This window comes from Hyperolius riggenbachi, chromosome 8 (assembly GCF_040937935.1).
Source record: "Hyperolius riggenbachi isolate aHypRig1 chromosome 8, aHypRig1.pri, whole genome shotgun sequence".
NCBI lineage: Eukaryota > Metazoa > Chordata > Amphibia > Anura > Hyperoliidae > Hyperolius > Hyperolius riggenbachi.
This window is the reverse complement of record NC_090653.1, coordinates 34,414,817-34,432,950: the sequence shown is the minus strand read 5'-3', so window position 1 is coordinate 34,432,950 and position 18,134 is coordinate 34,414,817. Positions and strand designations below refer to the sequence as shown.

General features: G+C 42.2%; 1 protein-coding gene across 1 annotated transcript in view; it reads left to right on the top strand.

The window, feature by feature from the left end:
• The window catches only part of LOC137527276 (H-2 class II histocompatibility antigen, A-U alpha chain-like), a 55,131-nt gene that overhangs the window by 27,028 nt on the left and 9,969 nt on the right, over window positions 1-18,134 (top strand). Inside the window, exon 3 of the mRNA XM_068247782.1 lies at window positions 16,765-17,046. Coding sequence (XP_068103883.1) covers window positions 16,765-17,046 — 282 coding nt within the window. The remainder of the gene's footprint in view (window positions 1-16,764; window positions 17,047-18,134) is intronic.

Here is an 18,134-nt window from a genome sequence, read left to right as displayed (position 1 = left end):
ATCACAGGTGGGGTACAGGTGGGTGGGATACATCACAGGTGGGGTAGAGGTGGGTGGGATACATCACAGGTGGGGTACAGGTGGGTGGGATACAGCACAGGTGGGGTAGAGGTGGGTGGGATACATCACAGGTGGGGTACAGGTGGGTGGGATACATCACAGGTGGGGTACAGGTGGGTGGGATACATCACAGGTGGGGTACAGGTGGGTGGGATACATCACAGGTGGGGTACAGGTGGGTGGGATACATCACAGGTGGGGTACATCACAGGTGGGTGGGATACAGCACAGGTGGGGTACATCACAGGTGGGTGGGATACAGCACAGGTGGGGTACATCACAGGTGGGTGGGATACAGCACAGGTGGGGTACATCACAGGTGGGTGGGATACAGCACAGGTGGGATACATCACAGGTGGGGTACAGGTGGGTGGGGAACAGGTGGGTGGGCAACACGTGGGTGACACAAATCCATAGCAAAAGTGGAATACATCACAAGCTTAAACCACAAGCCCCCCCAAAAAACTTCTAGTCAACATACCCTCTGTGCCTTGCTGTCTCTTGCTCAAGTTCTCAAAGTCCTCCACATACAGCTTGGCAATTTTTTTCCACAGGCCTCTGCATTTTTTGATGTTGCTGTGGTCCGCATCCCCCTTGTCCCACAGGGCTGGTACCTGCTGCACCTGTAGGATGAGGTCTTCTGATGTGTAGGGCCTCACCCCCTCGCTATCAGACAGATCCTGCTCCATATTGCTGCCAAAGAGCTCCAGCATGAAGTCAGTGCTGCTCCACTCTGTGAACGCTGGTGCCATGTGGTCCCCATCCAAAATGGCCACCATACCATAGAGTCAGCATAGGAAGTGTGGTACAACATCCGGTTTTTATAGCCAGTGTGTTGTGCGCTCTCCGGTTCTCATTGGTTTCCATTGGCCGGATGCAACATTCCGGCTCCGGTCCGGATACGTCAGCCGGACCAGCCGGACCAAAAAATAGCGCATGTTGGAACGGACGCCGGAGTCCGGATCCGGTCCGGCTCCGGTCCGGACGAAACGGACGCATGTGAACGGTCGCATAGACTTTCATTGCTATGCCGTGCGTCCGTTTCATCCGGTCCGCATGCGGTCCGGCTCCGGCACGGCTCCGGCACGGCGATTCCGGATAGCAACCGCAAGTGTGAACCGGGCCTAAGGCCAACTCCCCGATCCACGTAACAGGCTGTTTCCCTGGTGTTTTCCATGGCAGCATACTAATGGGTAAAGTCCCGCCCCCTTTACCCCATGCAGGACGTCCCAAGATGTTAAAAGCCCTCCCCTTTGCCTCCTACCCCATTCTAAAATTTTTCCTCGCCTCAAGCAGATGTCCTGAGATGTCTTACCTCCGCATCAGCGGTATCCAGTAGGTTCACACTCTCCTACTGAAGTCTGTGTCTTAGGCTGATAAATTCTCCAATAAGGCACAGAACCCCTCTGGCTTCTCTCCGGGTAAAAAAAAAAAAAAAAAAGACCCCTTAGTCGGGGTGGTCCTGTGTGCCACACTACATACATTGATATGGTGGCCCCCTGAGCAGCTCAGCTGACATTATGTTTGGATTCAACCATACAGTTTATAGTTAGGTATAGCCTTTCTGTCTCTTACCTGAGTTTTTTTTTGGTATGCAAGCGATGATCTGCGTCGAATTATATGATTAAATTTTGTATTCTTTTCCGCAGTTATTACGGAGTTGTTTGGAGAAGTTGTTCGGCTCCATTTCCGGGTTGAGAGCCGCTGGCGTCACTGTACGCGTGCGCAGTGGAGGCGCTTCGCTAGGGAGTGGGGCGGAAGTATAATAGCGTCCATTTTTTGTCAGGGAATGGACAGGATGTGACGTCACAAGGTTGACAAGTTTAAATTCCGGCTGCCTCTCCGCTCACATGCTTTCAGGGATTCCGGCGCGCGGGGAGGCAGCTGGTCAGGAGGACAGATCGTCTTTTTTGTCTATTGGCATTCTATAGCGGTAAGCCTCAGCAGTTGTTATCATTCTCTAGGCACATTGAGGATTAGACAGTATCCTTTTGTTTTTCGCTGGTATTATTATACTACTATATTGTTATTTCAGCTGCAGCTATGGGGAAGAAGAGAGAGCATTCACAAGAAAAATCAAAATCAAAAACAAAATCAAATAGGTAAGACAGGGTGAGTATTGTTTTTAGAAAAGAGTGGAAGAGGAGAGTGACTTAAAAGGATACTCCTTCTTCACAGGTCTGGCAAAGAAGGGGAAGATAAACAAGCAAGAGAATCATCCATTAAGAAGCCTGTTCCACCTAGTAAAGAGGATCACTCTAAGCCAGAGAAACAAGCGGAAAGGTCTCGTTCCAGATCCAAATCCAAAGACAGACAACGATTAAAATCTTGTTCGCCAGGTCCAAGCAATCGTGCGGATAAGGAACTAAACGCTAGAATGTCCTCTTCCAGTGAACAGTCAAGTTTCTCTGCTCAGGGAGTACGACCTAAGGAGATAATTAAAGATTGTTGGATATGCGGAAGAACACCCCTTCCTAACAAGAAAGTATGCGAATTATGCCACCTGGACATAGCAAGAGAGGATAGAGAAGTTTCCTCCCTTATAAAGCAAGTTGTAAAGGATACAGTCTCAGAGTTATCTCTAAGAAGACGTTCACCAGGTCCCAGTACATCCACACCTGCATCGCCAGAATCAATAGACTCATTCTCGGATACGGAAGGGTCAGAGGATGAATCTGAGGGTTTTGATTTCAAACTCATTCCATCATTTATTACACAGGTAAAGGAAGCGATTGAATGGGAGGAGGAACAATCCTCAAACGAGAAAAGAAGACGATACTATAAGCATCTAAACAAGAAAACAGTAGCTTTTCCACTAATGGAAGAAATAAGGGAGCTTACCTTACAAGAGTGGGAGAAAACCGTAAAGAAGCCGTCCTTCAAAAACCGTTTCCAAAAACTGTATCCGATGGAGGAAGAGGAGTTGTATTTATTCCAAAATAATCCAGAAGTAGACGCCTCCTTAATGAGAGTAGTCAGAAACGTAACTCTTCCAATGGAAAATGCGGCCGTATTCAAAGATGTTATGGACAGACAAATCGATACAGATTTAAGAAGATCTTATCCATCAGCAGGTGAAGCTTCCAGGGCAGGAGTAACATTAACATCAGTAGCAAAAGCAATGAGAGTTTGGGTCTCGGATATTCAGAGAGCAGCTCGCAATGGGCGTAGTAGAGAGTCTATTATTTCTATGTTGGAAGACCTGAAGATCACGTCAGATTTCGTGGGTACAGCTAGTGTAGATGAGGTCAGATCAGCCAGTAGGTCCATGCTTTATTCGATCATGTCGAAAAGGTCCTTATGGCTAAAACCCTGGGCAGCAGACCCCAACTCCAAGCAAAATTGGTCGAGAATTCCATACGACGGTAAGAGACTGTTCGGGGAGAAAATGGAAAATGCGATAGCCAGGGTGACCGGTGGCAAGTCCGGTTTTCTACCGCAAGACCGGCGCTATAGAAGACAAGGGTTCATTCCTTTTAGAAAACAGACCCAGTCTAGATTTAGCGAAGCCAAATCTTACAGGCCAGGAAGAGAGTATAAAAGGTCTTGGAAGAGTAACCAATCCTCTTTTGGGAAAATGAATAGAAACAGAGCTACTACTAATCTGTCAGATAAGACGAAGTCTTTTTGAAACGTGGCCCGTCCAGACATTGCCAGTAGGAGCAAGGTTGGCCCACTTCACAGAAATCTGGGCGGGACTGATCGCAAACAAATGGATTACTTCAACAATTTCAATCGGCCATCAGTGGTTGTTCAAAGATACGCCACCTCAAAACAAATTTGTGAGAACTACAATTCCGAAAGACAAGACAAAATTATTAACCATGATAGACTATGTCTCAAAACTACTAAAACAGGGAGCAGTAATTCAAGTTCCCCAAACAGATATAGGAAGAGGATTCTACTCTCCCATGTTTTTGATAAAGAAAAAGACGGGGGACCTCAGACCGGTTTTAGACTTAAAAAGTTTAAACAAGTTCATCTTCCTGCCAAAATTCAAGATGGAAAGTCTTCACTCCATCACATTAGCAGTTCAACCAGGAGACTGGATGTGCTCAGTGGACCTAAGGGACGCTTACTTCCATATTCCCATCCACCCACAATTTCAAAAATGTCTACGCTTCGCTATAGGAAATTTGCACTTACAGTTCGTCTATTTACCTTTTGGTCTATCTACCTCTCCAAGGACCTTCGCAAAGGTGTTACTTGCTGTCATCGCCTACATTCGAGTTCAAGGAGTACGAATAATGCATTATCTAGACGACATACTGATTTTGGCGTCTTCAGCAAAAACTCTATTACAGCATCAGAAAAAGGTAATAGACACACTGGAGGCTTTCGGGTGGATAGTAAACTATACAAAAAGTCAGCTGATTCCTACTCAGATGATGATATTTCTCGGAGCTCTGTTCGATACTCGGGAAAGCACGATATCCCTTCCTCAAGAGAAGTTACAAAAGATACAAAGCAGCATAAAGACAATAGTCCGGAAAAGGTGCATGACAGCAAAGTTATGTATGCAGATTCTGGGCCTGATGTCTTCGACGATTCCCATGGTGAAATGGGCCCACTGGCATCTACGCCCTTTTCAGCAGAATTTTTTGCTCAGTTTGACGGAAAAATCTTTCCTACAGAAGATATATATTCCAGCAGAAGTAAGTCATTCCCTTCGGTGGTGGATGGAGAGGAAGAATCTGCTCAATTGTCACTCTCTAATTCTCCCTACTTGGGAGATGATAACTACAGATGCCAGTCAATCCGGTTGGGGAGCAGTATACAACACAAGAATTGCCCAGGGCGCGTGGGAAACTACAGCGGAAAATATAGTTTCAAACGTCCTAGAGCTCAGAGCTGCCCACCAGGCTTTATTGCATTTTCTCCCCTGGTTAAAAGGAAAATCGGTGTTGTTCAGGATGGACAATATCTCAGCGGTGGCTTACATAAAGAAGCAAGGGGGGACGCACAGTATAACCCTTTTACGGGAAGTGACCCCGATCATGGAACTGGCGGAATAATTTCTGATGAATGTATCAGCCTTATATCTTCCAGGGAGTCAGAACCATCAGGCAGATTTTCTGTCGAGGAACCACTTCAGCAATACAGAATGGTCTCTCCACCAATCAGCATTCAATCTCCTAGTAGAGAGATGGGGTTATCCAGAGGTGGATCTGTTTGCTTCCAGCAAGAACCACAAACTTCAGAATTACTTCTCCAGATATCCGGACCCGAAGTCGATGGCAGTGGATGCTCTGGTCCAATTGTGGGATTTCAACATGATGTATGCTTTTCCCCCAATTCCCCTAATATACAGATTTCTGATAAAGATGAAGTCAACAAAAGCCACCTGCATTGCAGTTCTGCCTTTCTGGCCCAGGAGACCCTGGTTTCCGCTTCTGCTGCAACTCAGTACTCAACATCCAATTCCACTTCCCCAGCTGTCAGATCTCCTGTGTCAAGGAACAATGATACATCACAATCCCCTTCGTCTGCACTTGATGGGGTGGAATTTGAAAAATGTAGACTAAGATCAGTAGGTTGTTCAGAGGAAGTAGTAGAGACATTAATTTCTTCAAGGAAAGAAAATACAATTAAGTCATACAGTAGAGTCTGGAAGGCCTTTGCAAACTTTGCGAAAGATTCCGGATTCTCCACACACAACTTTACGGTAGCCCAGTTGCTGTCATTCCTTCAAAAAGGGCTTCAGATGGGATTGGCTTATGCTACTCTAAAAAGCCACGTTCCTGCAATCTCATCTTTTTCCGGAGTCCCATGGGCCTCCAATCCTTTAATAATTCAGTTCTTCAAAGCAACAATTAAATTAAGACCACCGATAAGGACACATTTTCCAAAATGGGATCTACCCATGGTCTTGGATTTCTTATCATCCCATCAGTCTATGTGTCCTGAAACTATTTCAATACAAAATTTGTCTAAAAAAGCAGTTTTCCTTATAGCGATAACATCTGGGAGAATAATCTCGGAGATTCAAGCCCTAGGTTGCAAGGAGCCATACTTAACTTTCTACAATGATAGATTGGTGCTTTACCCAATTCAAAGGTTTCTGCCAAAGGTCACCTCGATACTTCATCTGAACCAAGAGTGGGTCCTACCAAGTTTCAGGATTCAGGAGGATAATACAAGATTACACCCTCTGGATCTTCCTTCTACAGTAAAGTCATACCTGCAAGTAACAGAATCATTTAGAAACTCAGAATGCTTATTTGTTATACCTTCCGGTTACAGGAAGGGTAAAACAGCGTCCACCAGAACTTTGGCACGATGGATAGTAGACATAATTCAAATGGCTTATAAAGCCAAAGGCTTACAGCCACCACAGGACTTTGGGGCCCATACAACGAGAAGTATTTCTTCTTCCTGGGCCGCTTTAGGGAGAGTTTCCTTACAAAATGTATGTAAAGCAGCAAATTGGGCATCGGGGCATACATTCATAAAGCATTATTGTATAGACCCAGCAACTTAACTCCAGTGGACTTTGTAAAGACTGTAATTTCCTCCACTGTGCCCTCTGCAGTTTGATTTTCATTATATTTGTATGTTACTTTATGATATTATTATTATTAAATTATCAGTGTGCAAAGCAATTTTCGTTTGAACCCACCCTTCTTTTCTTCTAGTTAAGGCCCATTAGTATGCTGCCATGGAAAACACCAGGGAAACAGGAAAATTATAATACTTACTGTAAGGAATTTTATGCATAAGTATATACACTGTCAGCATCCATTTTGTCTTCTCTGCAGCCATCTTAGGATCCATATATATATTGTAGCAAGCTTTTAGTTTAGCCAGATCTTGAAGACTGAACCTGTCATGCTACACTGCATTCTCACTTCCCCAATTTTGTTCTATCTTTGTTCATCTCTTCTACTTACAGGAAACTTCTTATTTGCCACCCTAAAACTGTCACCCAGCACCTGCAGAGAAATGTCATGAGTTTTTGCTGGGAAAATTCTCTCATTTAAATCATGTATTATGTAAATATTGCTGGAATTTCTATGTCTACTGAGTTTGCGCAGGATGTACAAATTACTGTATAAATATAATGATTCAAAGGCAATAATTAATCTGTTTGGCAACCACAACCTGTCTGTGTGTCTCTTATTGTGGCTGACCAGCTGATTCAAAGCCAGTACTGGTATAGAAATCACAGAGTATTATTTCTAGGTTTTCTAGGTCATCACTGAAGGTCCAGTGGGTCTGTAAAGTGACCACTTCCTTTCAGCTGGGGTTCTCGTCCTGGGATTCTTCGAACGCCTCACCTCATGTAAGTACTAATTATGTCTTTATCTTGATTGAAGACTGTTTATTACTTATATGAATTGTTGTGGGTGTCGAAGCAGGCAACTCGGGGGTTTGAATAGTATTCAGACTTGGGGTCTAACATTTTGATAGTATAGTATAATATATAGACCTTAATTTAGGAAAAAAAAAAAAAAAAAAAAAAAAAAAAAAGGGGGAGAGGGATGACAGGTAATAGGAATAGGGAATAGGTTTGACTTTTGGTAAGTCTAAATTTATTGACTTTTGGTAAGTCTAAATTTTAAAATTTTCGGACTTTTTAGGTAAAAGTCTGAATGAATTGGGTGTTAGATTTTTTGGGAAAATCTAATTTGTCTATTTGGGTCTGATCAACTCAGTAGTAATTTCTTCAGGAAAGAAAGAGTTCCTTTTGGTAAGGAATTAGAAATGATTTCTTTTGGTAAGAATAAAGGTTTAGATAGTCGCCACAGTATATTGATTATGTGGGTTCAAATACTTTGTGATTTCTAATATATGTTTGTCTGGTCGTCTGCTTATCTTATCTGTTGCATAGAAGTATAAGATAATTTGTTGGTATTTGTGTGGAACTTCAAGTCCAAATCATTATATAGAGTGATTTGGCTCCACTGTATTGTGTTTGGGTTTAAAGAGAATCCCTAGACTTGAATAAGGATATAAGAATCCCTAGACTTCAATAATATATTTCTCTACTAATACAGTAACCTGAATAAATGGCCAAGAAAGTATAAGATTCTCACTGTATTTCTGAGAGAGGATTAGTAAAATTAATATTAATAACACACATGGGATTCGGATAAGAGCGGTCAGTTACTGAAATCGCCAGTATAAATTCAATGTACGTACAAACTGGTTTCAGACGCCACCTTTGGAAAATGTCTGTTTGTACTGGGTTTTTGTGATGACCGATCATTAAAATTATCTGAACTATCCATGGGTCATGTAAAATAAGCTTTTCTGTAAAAAGAAACATCTCAGAAATATAGTGATGTAATAGTTTCCCGTATGTCCCTATTCCTATAGTTTCCTGTAAATTAGGATCTAATTATGTAATAACATGTATCATAATGTATTCACAACCTGACACATATGTGTGTAAATTGGGAGATTGTATTGAGTGCATGTTTGTGATGTATAATAGAGAGATGAAAACCGCAGGGACGTAGCAATAGGGGGGAGGGGTACAGAAGTACTGACCGTACCCATGCCTTTGGTCCACAAGGGCCCTGAAGGTTCCACCTTCTATCACAGTATTAGCCCTCTATTGGTCCTGAACAATAGTAGTCTTTAACACACTGTTGCCAGTGTGTCCCAATCCCCTCCTTGCACCCCTGACACTCTAAATGTCTTTGGTAAGTTTTGGCACGCTGTATCAATTGCCCTGTATAGAGTTCTTGGGGGGGGCTGATGTAAAATCTACACCAGGGCCCGTAGTTAGAATTCTCCTTTAAGTTTGAAAGGGTTAAAAATTAGCACACGTCATTTTTAAGGGATCTAATCTGCGCCCGCCTACATCTGCGTGGGTTCCTCCTCTGAATCAGTCAGTGACAGCAAAATAAAATGAGGAAGTAAAAAGTAGTGCTTTTTAATCTAATGGGGTCTAACATTAAAACATTAGATTAATTAAGAAACATATGTGTCCGTAGCTATGGAGAAATATCAGGTATTTCTGCATATATACGGATATATTTTTGATAGTGGCAGAGTCTGGAAAAAAAAAGGGTTAAATGTCATTTTTTAAAAGGTGGGGTTTTTTTTTCTCTCTCTCTCTCTGGGGAAACTATGCCACCAGCAGTAAAATGAGGAAGTAACTTAAACGTATTAGTTGTCATTTTTTTTCCTGTTGAAGAAAATGAAAGTGCAGTTGAAAAGCTTTTCTGAATACGTAATGTTTAAGATGTAATTTAATTGTCATATTTATCTAAACAACATCTTAGGTTTCTCTTAGTTAGATGTTAGAGTTTAATAAAGTTTTGTCCCTATCATTCCTTAATATACCTGCTTCTGTGTTCACTACACACGTGGCAGTCTTTAAATAAGTCCAAAAGTCTAGTATAGGAAGTTTTTTGAGAATGATTTTTTTCCTGAAACCTAGTGTCCTTAGATTAATTGATACCAACTGTCACCCAGGTCCATATCTATGTGAATGAAGTTTCCCATATTGCAGAATAGATTTTTGGAGTTTTTATACATGTCCAAAAGGGGTTCTGATATTTTTTCATAGGTAGTATAGTGAAATCATATATCATAGTTTGGGGCCAATTTGGAAGGAAGCCGGTTGATTTGTCTGTGGGTTTTTTTTTTGGTGAGGAAACTGAGTGCATGGGGGAAACCCATGCAGACATGAGGAGGACATGCAGACTCCATGCAGATATTGACCAGTCAGAGATTTGGGTAACATTGCAAGGCGAGAGCACTGGCTTCTACGTCACCGTGTTACCTTAGTTTCATAGTGTAAAGTGAATTGAGTTTTTAGTACAACCCAATTCCCTTAGTCTAAAGTGGATTAATTGAGTAATGGCGTTTGTCACCCAGACTTATACAAGTGAGTAGAGTTAAATCATTTCCCCATGGCATGGTAGTTTGCCATAAGTTTGATAGAATAATGTTCATATTTGGACAGAATTTATATAGCCTGTAACTTTGAAGCATATAGATTCAAATGATTTACTCAAGAGTTCTCCATGAATAAGTTCCTTCTTGAATATTGTATCATAGTTGTTAGGGTGTATGGTGTTTGCAACTCATTGTTGAAGTATTACTTGCTGTTTGCAACTCATTGTTGAAGTATTACTTGCTGTTGTAACTAAACTGTGTCTAATTTAATTCTTCACTGGCCTGGTCACCCAGTTGAACGAATTCTCTCAGCTTGCTCCTCCTCCAAAGCCACTCTGATAAAGCACAGTTATTGTAACTTCAATATTTCTAAATGTCATGCAACTCTTGAAAGATAATGATGCATTGTATACTGTTTGTACTATATTTTAGTGGATATTGTGAAACTGTGAAAGCCATATTCATTTGGGAATATTTATGGAAAACATTGAGGACATATTAAATAGTCAGGACAGGTATATAGTTTTAGGTCAATTAAGATCACGTGTGTAGTTCTGGGTCACACTTGCTGTTTATTTCATGTCACCCTTTAGATTATGGGAATTCTTTTCCAATAGTGGGGTTTTTTGACCTTAATAACCCCTCTTCCTGTTCATAAATCCATCTCCTTTAAATTAATATCTCCTCTCCGGGTGACACAACATCTTTGTGTGTATGTAATTAATGACAAATATATTAGCGGAGAGCTGTTTAAAGCTCTGACTCTAAAGTCACTCGTGTTTTTAGTAAGAATATATGGGTTTTTGTAAGCCCAAAGTCCTTACACTCAGCATGGGAAAATGAGAACATTTTTCCATCCGTGGGTCTTGTTTCCGTCTGTCCACTTCTGTCCGCCTTTTATCAGCATACCAATGTTCTAGATTGATACATGTTGCTGGGAAGTGGACGGAGGCACATAGATGGAGGCAGGGCCTTGGAAAAAATATTTTAGTTTGCTTGAGTTTTTTTTTACAAACTGCAGAATCATTTGATGTTAATATGACAGTTATTTTATGGGCTTTTCACTGTTCTAAAGACTCTAGGAAAAAAATACACTGTTTTATAGTGTAATGATTAGAAGCTGTACTTTTGACAAGATTTTTAATTTCAGTTCTGCTTGATCTGTAGTTCAGTGTCTGTTTAGTAAGGAGGCCTTAGCCTAGCCTCTGTAGTGCTGTCTTTTGTATATGTACCTATAGAAGTGTGTCTCGGGGACAACCATAGGTATAGTATCTTAAAGCGCACTATGTGGAAAAGGACACTATAAATGTTCTGTGTATGTCTGCAGCTTTAAATCTAAAAGGGGACCCAACCCTACTACAGGGAGACAGTGCTGGCCACTGTTTCACTTTACTGTAACCCTGCCATATAGCCTTTTTGCTAACTCTGACTCTGACCAGACATTAAAATAACTTTAATGTATGGTCAAAGAGGGGAAAAGAGCCCGCCCTGCCCAGGCCTAGTGATCTGTTTCATGCAGTGGTGTAGTAAGAAGGGGTAGTGAGGTAGATATTGCACTAGGGCCACCTAAGCTCTTTAAATACATCGCTATTGTTTGTGGAAGGTATGATGGAATGAGAGTGTGACTGGTAATGGAAAAATGAAAAATGAGAATTCATTATGGTGTAAAAATTCATTGGGAATTTATCCTCTCTGCCATGTATGGAGTCACATACTCGCACGGGTACAGCGACATGACGTCATGCGAACGGGGTATTGCGAGAGATCCGCTAGGGTCATAGAAAGATCCGCTAAGTATGTTTTGAAGTTCATGGTAGAGAGTATGAATCCTATTAGTATTACAACTACTAGGAAAAATAAATGACTTATTGGATTTTTTGGGAAAAACCTGATGCTCGCACATGTCTCTTTATTCTTTCAGAAACAACTTGCCAGACATCTATCCTGAGGAGGATAAGGGTTGACTACCTGACCAGAGCCATCCGGAAGTCATCCATCCAGAGGGAGTCTGAGGCTATCCTGAGTCTATTCTCACAGAAGGATTTTCTATTGGATCCACTGGTTTGGGTGAAAAATTCGACTAAGGCCTGAATCCCAAAAAGAGACTTTTTCATCAGTTTCATAGTTGCGTGTGCCATCGATTGAAGAATGGAACAAGATCTGGATCCCAGACCCAGGAAGACTGTATGGATTGTGGGACATTCTTATGTGTATTGGGCTCGTAGAAAAGCTACTAATAGTGACTATGGGGAAAACCTTGGGTTATCTAGAAATAACTTCATGATCTATTGGTTCAGTATTAGAGGGATGATTTGGAATATGGTTTTTGGTAGGGTTACTTCTTTAATGCGGAAATTTCCTATGCCAGACATTCTTATTTGTCACTTGGGTGGGAACGACGTGGGTAAAGCTAACACTATTGATTTGTTACACCGCATGAAATATGATTTTATGCGCATTCATGAGATCATTCCCCAATGTGTGTTGGTTTTTTCTGAAATCATTCCCAGACGGGTGTGGATTTTTCCCCAAGATAGATTAAGGGCCATTAAGACATTCATTAATAGGGCATTATCTAGATCCCTGCCAGCTATAAGGGGTTTTTCTTATTGGCATAATAAGCTTGAGGGTTCCCGGCCTAATTTATTCCGCCCGGATAGAGTTCACTTGTCTGATCAAGGATTGGATATTTTTAATGCCGATCTTGGATCAATGATTGAATCAGCTGCTATGAGGGGTGGGTCACTATATTAAGGATATGATAGAAAGAGAGCTAGTTGTAAGTCACATTATGGGTTAATGCTTTCTGAATAGTAAAAGCCTTTATTTTGTTATATCATTTTTCAAGTAAAAATTAGAATTAGGGTTTTTGTAAGTTATATAATGGGTTGACATGTAATGAGCAGATATCTCAATTACTAAATAAGGCCAAATGCTGATAAATCCAGGGATTTTTTCTGATTGCCATTTTGGGGTCAGGAAGGAATTTTCCCTTTTTGGGGCTAAATACACTATGCCTTACAAGGGTTTTTCGCCTTCCTCTGGACCAGCAGTGAAATGGGCCGGTGTGGTGTGTTATGTTATGTACACACCTCTTTCTTCAACCCAGATAACTATAAAATTGTATATTCATCAGATAGAAAAATATATATATCTACATACATGTGCATACGTGTTGCTACACATATAATTCAGCAGACCTGATCTCAGTGGGCAATTTTCAGGGTACAAGTCTCCTATTTCTGGTACCTTGGTCTTTGGTAGATTCAAGTTGGCCATAATTGTCTTGCTAAGTTTTGCTAGAGTATTATATTTTGTCCTATCCTGATTGTGAGTATAATTGGTGAGTGCTCATATGTTTAATTAGCAGAATCCTTCTAGTATAGTCAAATCTGAAGGTAGCCATCATTACAGTTGTCCCGTTAGTCCTGACCTTGAAAGAGTATCTATGGCAGCGGTTGCTATTAGTTACATCTTTTTCTGCTTTGATTTGTAGTGTGTCTGTATAGATATTTACTACTACTGTGGTAAAACGTCAATTAGCTAACATTCCCTTTCCTTGTTAAATCAGAGTTATATCTGTTTGTCTGAACAAGCATAACAGGATTTTGGTCAGTATGATTGGTGCAATGGACTACAATTTCGCAGCACCACAGTTGCCTTGGGCAACCGGATTGGTATATTTAGTATGGGATAGTTGGAAGGCCAGAGATGTTGAGGATCTCATGTAGCCTTATTCCCTAGATTTCTGCTGTGATCTGTATTCCCTTTCACAAATGTGTCCTGGACTGAGGCCTGTAGCTACGGTTTGACCTGCTTGGTGAGTTCTGGCAGTACTCCTGTATTTCTGATCTCAGCCTCTGTACTCGGGGCATTAAGGCCTGAGTATGATTGTAGTTGGGTTGATGTCCACTCCCTGGGTTAACAGGAGTGTGTGACCTAGAGTAAAGGATACAAAGATAGTTTGGAGTACAGTGGCTGATGGAGGGTCGGAGGTCTGCCATGCCTCACAAATGGGTTGTAAACTAAATTGTAAAGTCAAGACCACCCTCTCACAAATATAGCCACCTTATGCATGCGTTAGTTGCTATCATAAGGGTTTTTTGACCTTGGCCGACCTAAGGCCTAGTATTTAGAAAAGTCCTTTTCTAGACAAGAGCAGATGGAAGTTTCTCTTGGAATAAGTGCAGGCTAAGTTAGTTTTTTCTTGTATTGATCTGAGAGAAATATTCCTGCTGCAGGCTAAGATTATACACATGAGTGTACCCTCACATGCAGTATGCATAAGATTTTTGTTAGATTACATCAGGAAAGAGAAGTACAGACAACTTTTCATGTTATGTCCATTATCGCATCGGAGGACTGTGACCAGAATTTTGCCCACTGATATGGTAGCTCTGTATAAGACTAAATAAGTGACATTGATATGATTATCTTTTTTCATAAAGATACAATTAGATTGGCATCCCCCAGGATACTAATCCTTGGGGGACGATACTAGCATAGTCTGTGTAGCCATTTTTCCTTCGGAAAATGTCTAAAAAGGAGGGAATTGTAAGGAATTTTATGCATAAGTATATACACTGTCAGCATCCATTTTGTCTTCTCTGCAGCCATCTTAGGATCCATATATATATTGTAGCAAGCTTTTAGTTTAGCCAGATCTTGAAGACTGAACCTGTCATGCTACACTGCATTCTCACTTCCCCAATTTTGTTCTATCTTTGTTCATCTCTTCTACTTACAGGAAACTTCTTATTTGCCACCCTAAAACTGTCACCCAGCACCTGCAGAGAAATGTCATGAGTTTTTGCTGGGAAAATTCTCTCATTTAAATCATGTATTATGTAAATATTGCTGGAATTTCTATGTCTACTGAGTTTGCGCAGGATGTACAAATTACTGTATAAATATAATGATTCAAAGGCAATAATTAATCTGTTTGGCAACCACAACCTGTCTGTGTGTCTCTTATTGTGGCTGACCAGCTGATTCAAAGCCAGTACTGGTATAGAAATCACAGAGTATTATTTCTAGGTTTTCTAGGTCATCACTGAAGGTCCAGTGGGTCTGTAAAGTGACCACTTCCTTTCACTTACCTAACGGTAATTTTCCTTTCCTGGCGTTTCCCCATGGCAGCATACGGGCCCACCCTAAAACTTTCGGCTCGTAATAGTCACAAAGAATGGGGTAGGAGGCAAAGGGGAGGGCTTTTAACATCTTGGGACGTCCTGCATGGGGTAAAGGGGGCGGGACTTTACCCATTAGTATGCTGCCATGGGGAAACACCAGGAATGGAAAATTACCGTTAGGTAAGTATTATAATTTTCCTGTTTCTTGTAGCGTGGATCGGGGGGTTGGCCTTAGAGCTGCGCAGCCGCACTCACGGCTATGCGTACTGCGCAGCCGCGGCCAGCTCCGGCTGCCATCTTTGTACAGGCTGGAGAGCCCGACCCGGGCCGCGTGGTCGGGGACCGTTCGGGGGGCTATTGAGCGGTGGGGACCCGGCGGAGCGGCACGGAGGGCGCGGATGGCGTCCTCCGTGCCTTACAAGCTGACGCAGGTAGCTAACTTTTTTTATTTTTTTTTATCAAATCTTGGCCTCGTAAGTCCTTTAAACAAATTAAAAAACATACAAACAAATAAACAAACAAACCATGAGAATAATGCCGTGAGGAGATGGACTAGTACAAAACCTGTCAGATCTGTCAGCTTTTTGTTACACACAATGACAGAGACATAGAAGAAAAGTTATTTATAGCTCATTTTACTTTGGGGCTAATGTACATTTTATATGTACAAGTATTACACATGTACCTGTAATTTAAATGTTACATTTTGCTTCCAATAGCGGTCCTTTAACTCCCTTAGCACCAACAAGAGAATCCCCAATCCTTCCCCCCCTTTTCCCCATTCCCCAAGGGCTCGAGCAATTCTGACTCTGTGATAATTGTGTTTGGGTAACAGTAATCACAGGGTCAGAAACTAAAGAAACTGTCTCTGGATCCTTACATAGATCTTAGCTCCATGCAAATAGTGTCCTTGCCCAGATTTAACTGCTGGACTCTAGAACTGCAAAGCAAAAGAAGTGTCTTCTATATCTATGTGTTATTACCATATGCTGCGCCACCCACACATACAGTTTTATATCACCCCTCCTTAGGGCTCAACAATTGCACAAACTGTCCCACATCAACATTCACAGTTGCTGTATCACCAAAATCCTGCGCTGTGTTCCATCCAGTCCATATATCGTTATGTATATAAAAGTCCACTGCGCGCTTCCAGAATTATGACCTGTAAAAAACAGCTTCCCACTGTGTAACACTGCTTCATTAATGCTTCACTCAAACTCCACCAAAACTGTGCAAGTGCCAATCGGTGCAACACTGTGTTCCCACCACCCCGCAAACAGGGAGATTCACCAGATGCAAACCACCTCTCTGTCAGGTGGGGGTCTCGCATATACTGTATGTTTCACTCAGTCAGCAGTGATCCATACCCAACATCAAGTTTTAAAATTTGGCCTTTAATTCTTCAAATAAAACATATAAAACCTCATTGCGCAGTATAGCAACTCGGATTAAAATCACAACAGCGCTTCTCGCGCTCTCCAGCAACTTGCAAGATCCAGATTAGCATGTAGCATATCACATCGGTGTGTTTCTCTTAGGCCTTGTGCTATTGTTAGAGGTACCGTCTGTGGTGTCCCGCTATCCCGGCTCCCCGCACTCTCCAGGTCCTTCTGCGTTCCACCGCTACCGCTCACATGATTTGCGTCAAGCGTACTGACCTTGTTACTTGCTCACGTGACTTGCGTCAGGCATACTGACCTTGTCTTTCTGTTCTCAGTTCCAACCAAAGCGATGGTGTACACAGAGTACCCTGTGGTGCTGGGGGAACCAAATGTCCTGATATGTTTTGTAAGGAACATCTTCCCTCCTGCAATCAATATGAACTGGAGGAAGAATGGGAAAAAGATCGGTGATGGAGTTACTGAGACCATCTTCCTGCCATCAGGGGACCTGTCTTTCCGCAAGTTTCTCTACCTGGTGTTCGTTCCAAACTCAGACGATAATTACACTTGTGAAGTGGAGCACTGGGGCCTGGATAAGCCTACTAGAATCATCTGGGGTGAGTGTGTGAAAGAACATCTGGAGATTGCTCAGGGGTGTACCCAGAACTCTCTGGGCTCTGCCCACCGCACAACTCTAACCAGGCCACCTTGTAGTAGCTTAGTTATACTCCTCTCCGCTTAAATATCAGAGCAGGGCAGCAGAAGCATCATACATTACCTGTTCTCAGTGGAGCTACACGTCCTCTTCACTCCTTTCAGCAGGTGCTCCAACGTTTTGACCTACGCTTCGATTTTGCCTACTTTCCCTTCTGCGCGTGCTCAGTACTTTCCACGCCCACTCTGCACATGCGCATTTAGGTTTTCTAATTTCCCCTCATCGGAATACCCTACGGGTGTGCAGAGTAATAGCCTGTGGCTGGAGGGAGTGCAGCGGCAAGTGTGTCCCAATGAGCAGGCCCCTTTCTAGGGGCCGTGCAGCCGGCTCCCCATGCAGCATATCTCTTTGTTGCGTCAATGATGAGATGGGAGCCGATGGGAGATACGCTGTATGGCACGGCTGAAGAGAGGAGTGAAGAGGAGATGTACCTATTTCCACTGAGAGGAGTTAATGCATGATGCTTCAGGTACTTCATGCCTGGTACACACCATGCAATTTGCCATCAGATGGGTTCGAATTGATTATTTCTGACAGGTCTAATCTGATTTCTGATCATTTTTCTAATCGACTTTGTATAAGTGATCGGAAAATCGATTCAACCCATCTATCTGGTGCGTACCAGGCATTAGGGACTCACTGCTCTGACAGGAAAAACAATCATTCATCATTTTTCAGAGAGAAAACATTCATAGGTATACACGAGTCACTAAAACAGGCATTTCCTCCTGCAAACAAGTGATCCTTAAGGCTCATACACACATCAGACCATAGTCTTTGGAAAATGAAAGATCACAGACCAATTTTACCCCCTTCCATGTAGTATGAGAGCCATACTCTACACAGTCTATTCTATGGAGCTGAACTCCCCATCAGAAAGAAATCTTTGGAAGATGCTGCACACACAGATGCTGTACAGACACAAAAGATCAGTATCTGCAAAAATCTGTTCCTGCCAATGATCCGTTCCTGCAAATTTCATTCATAGGG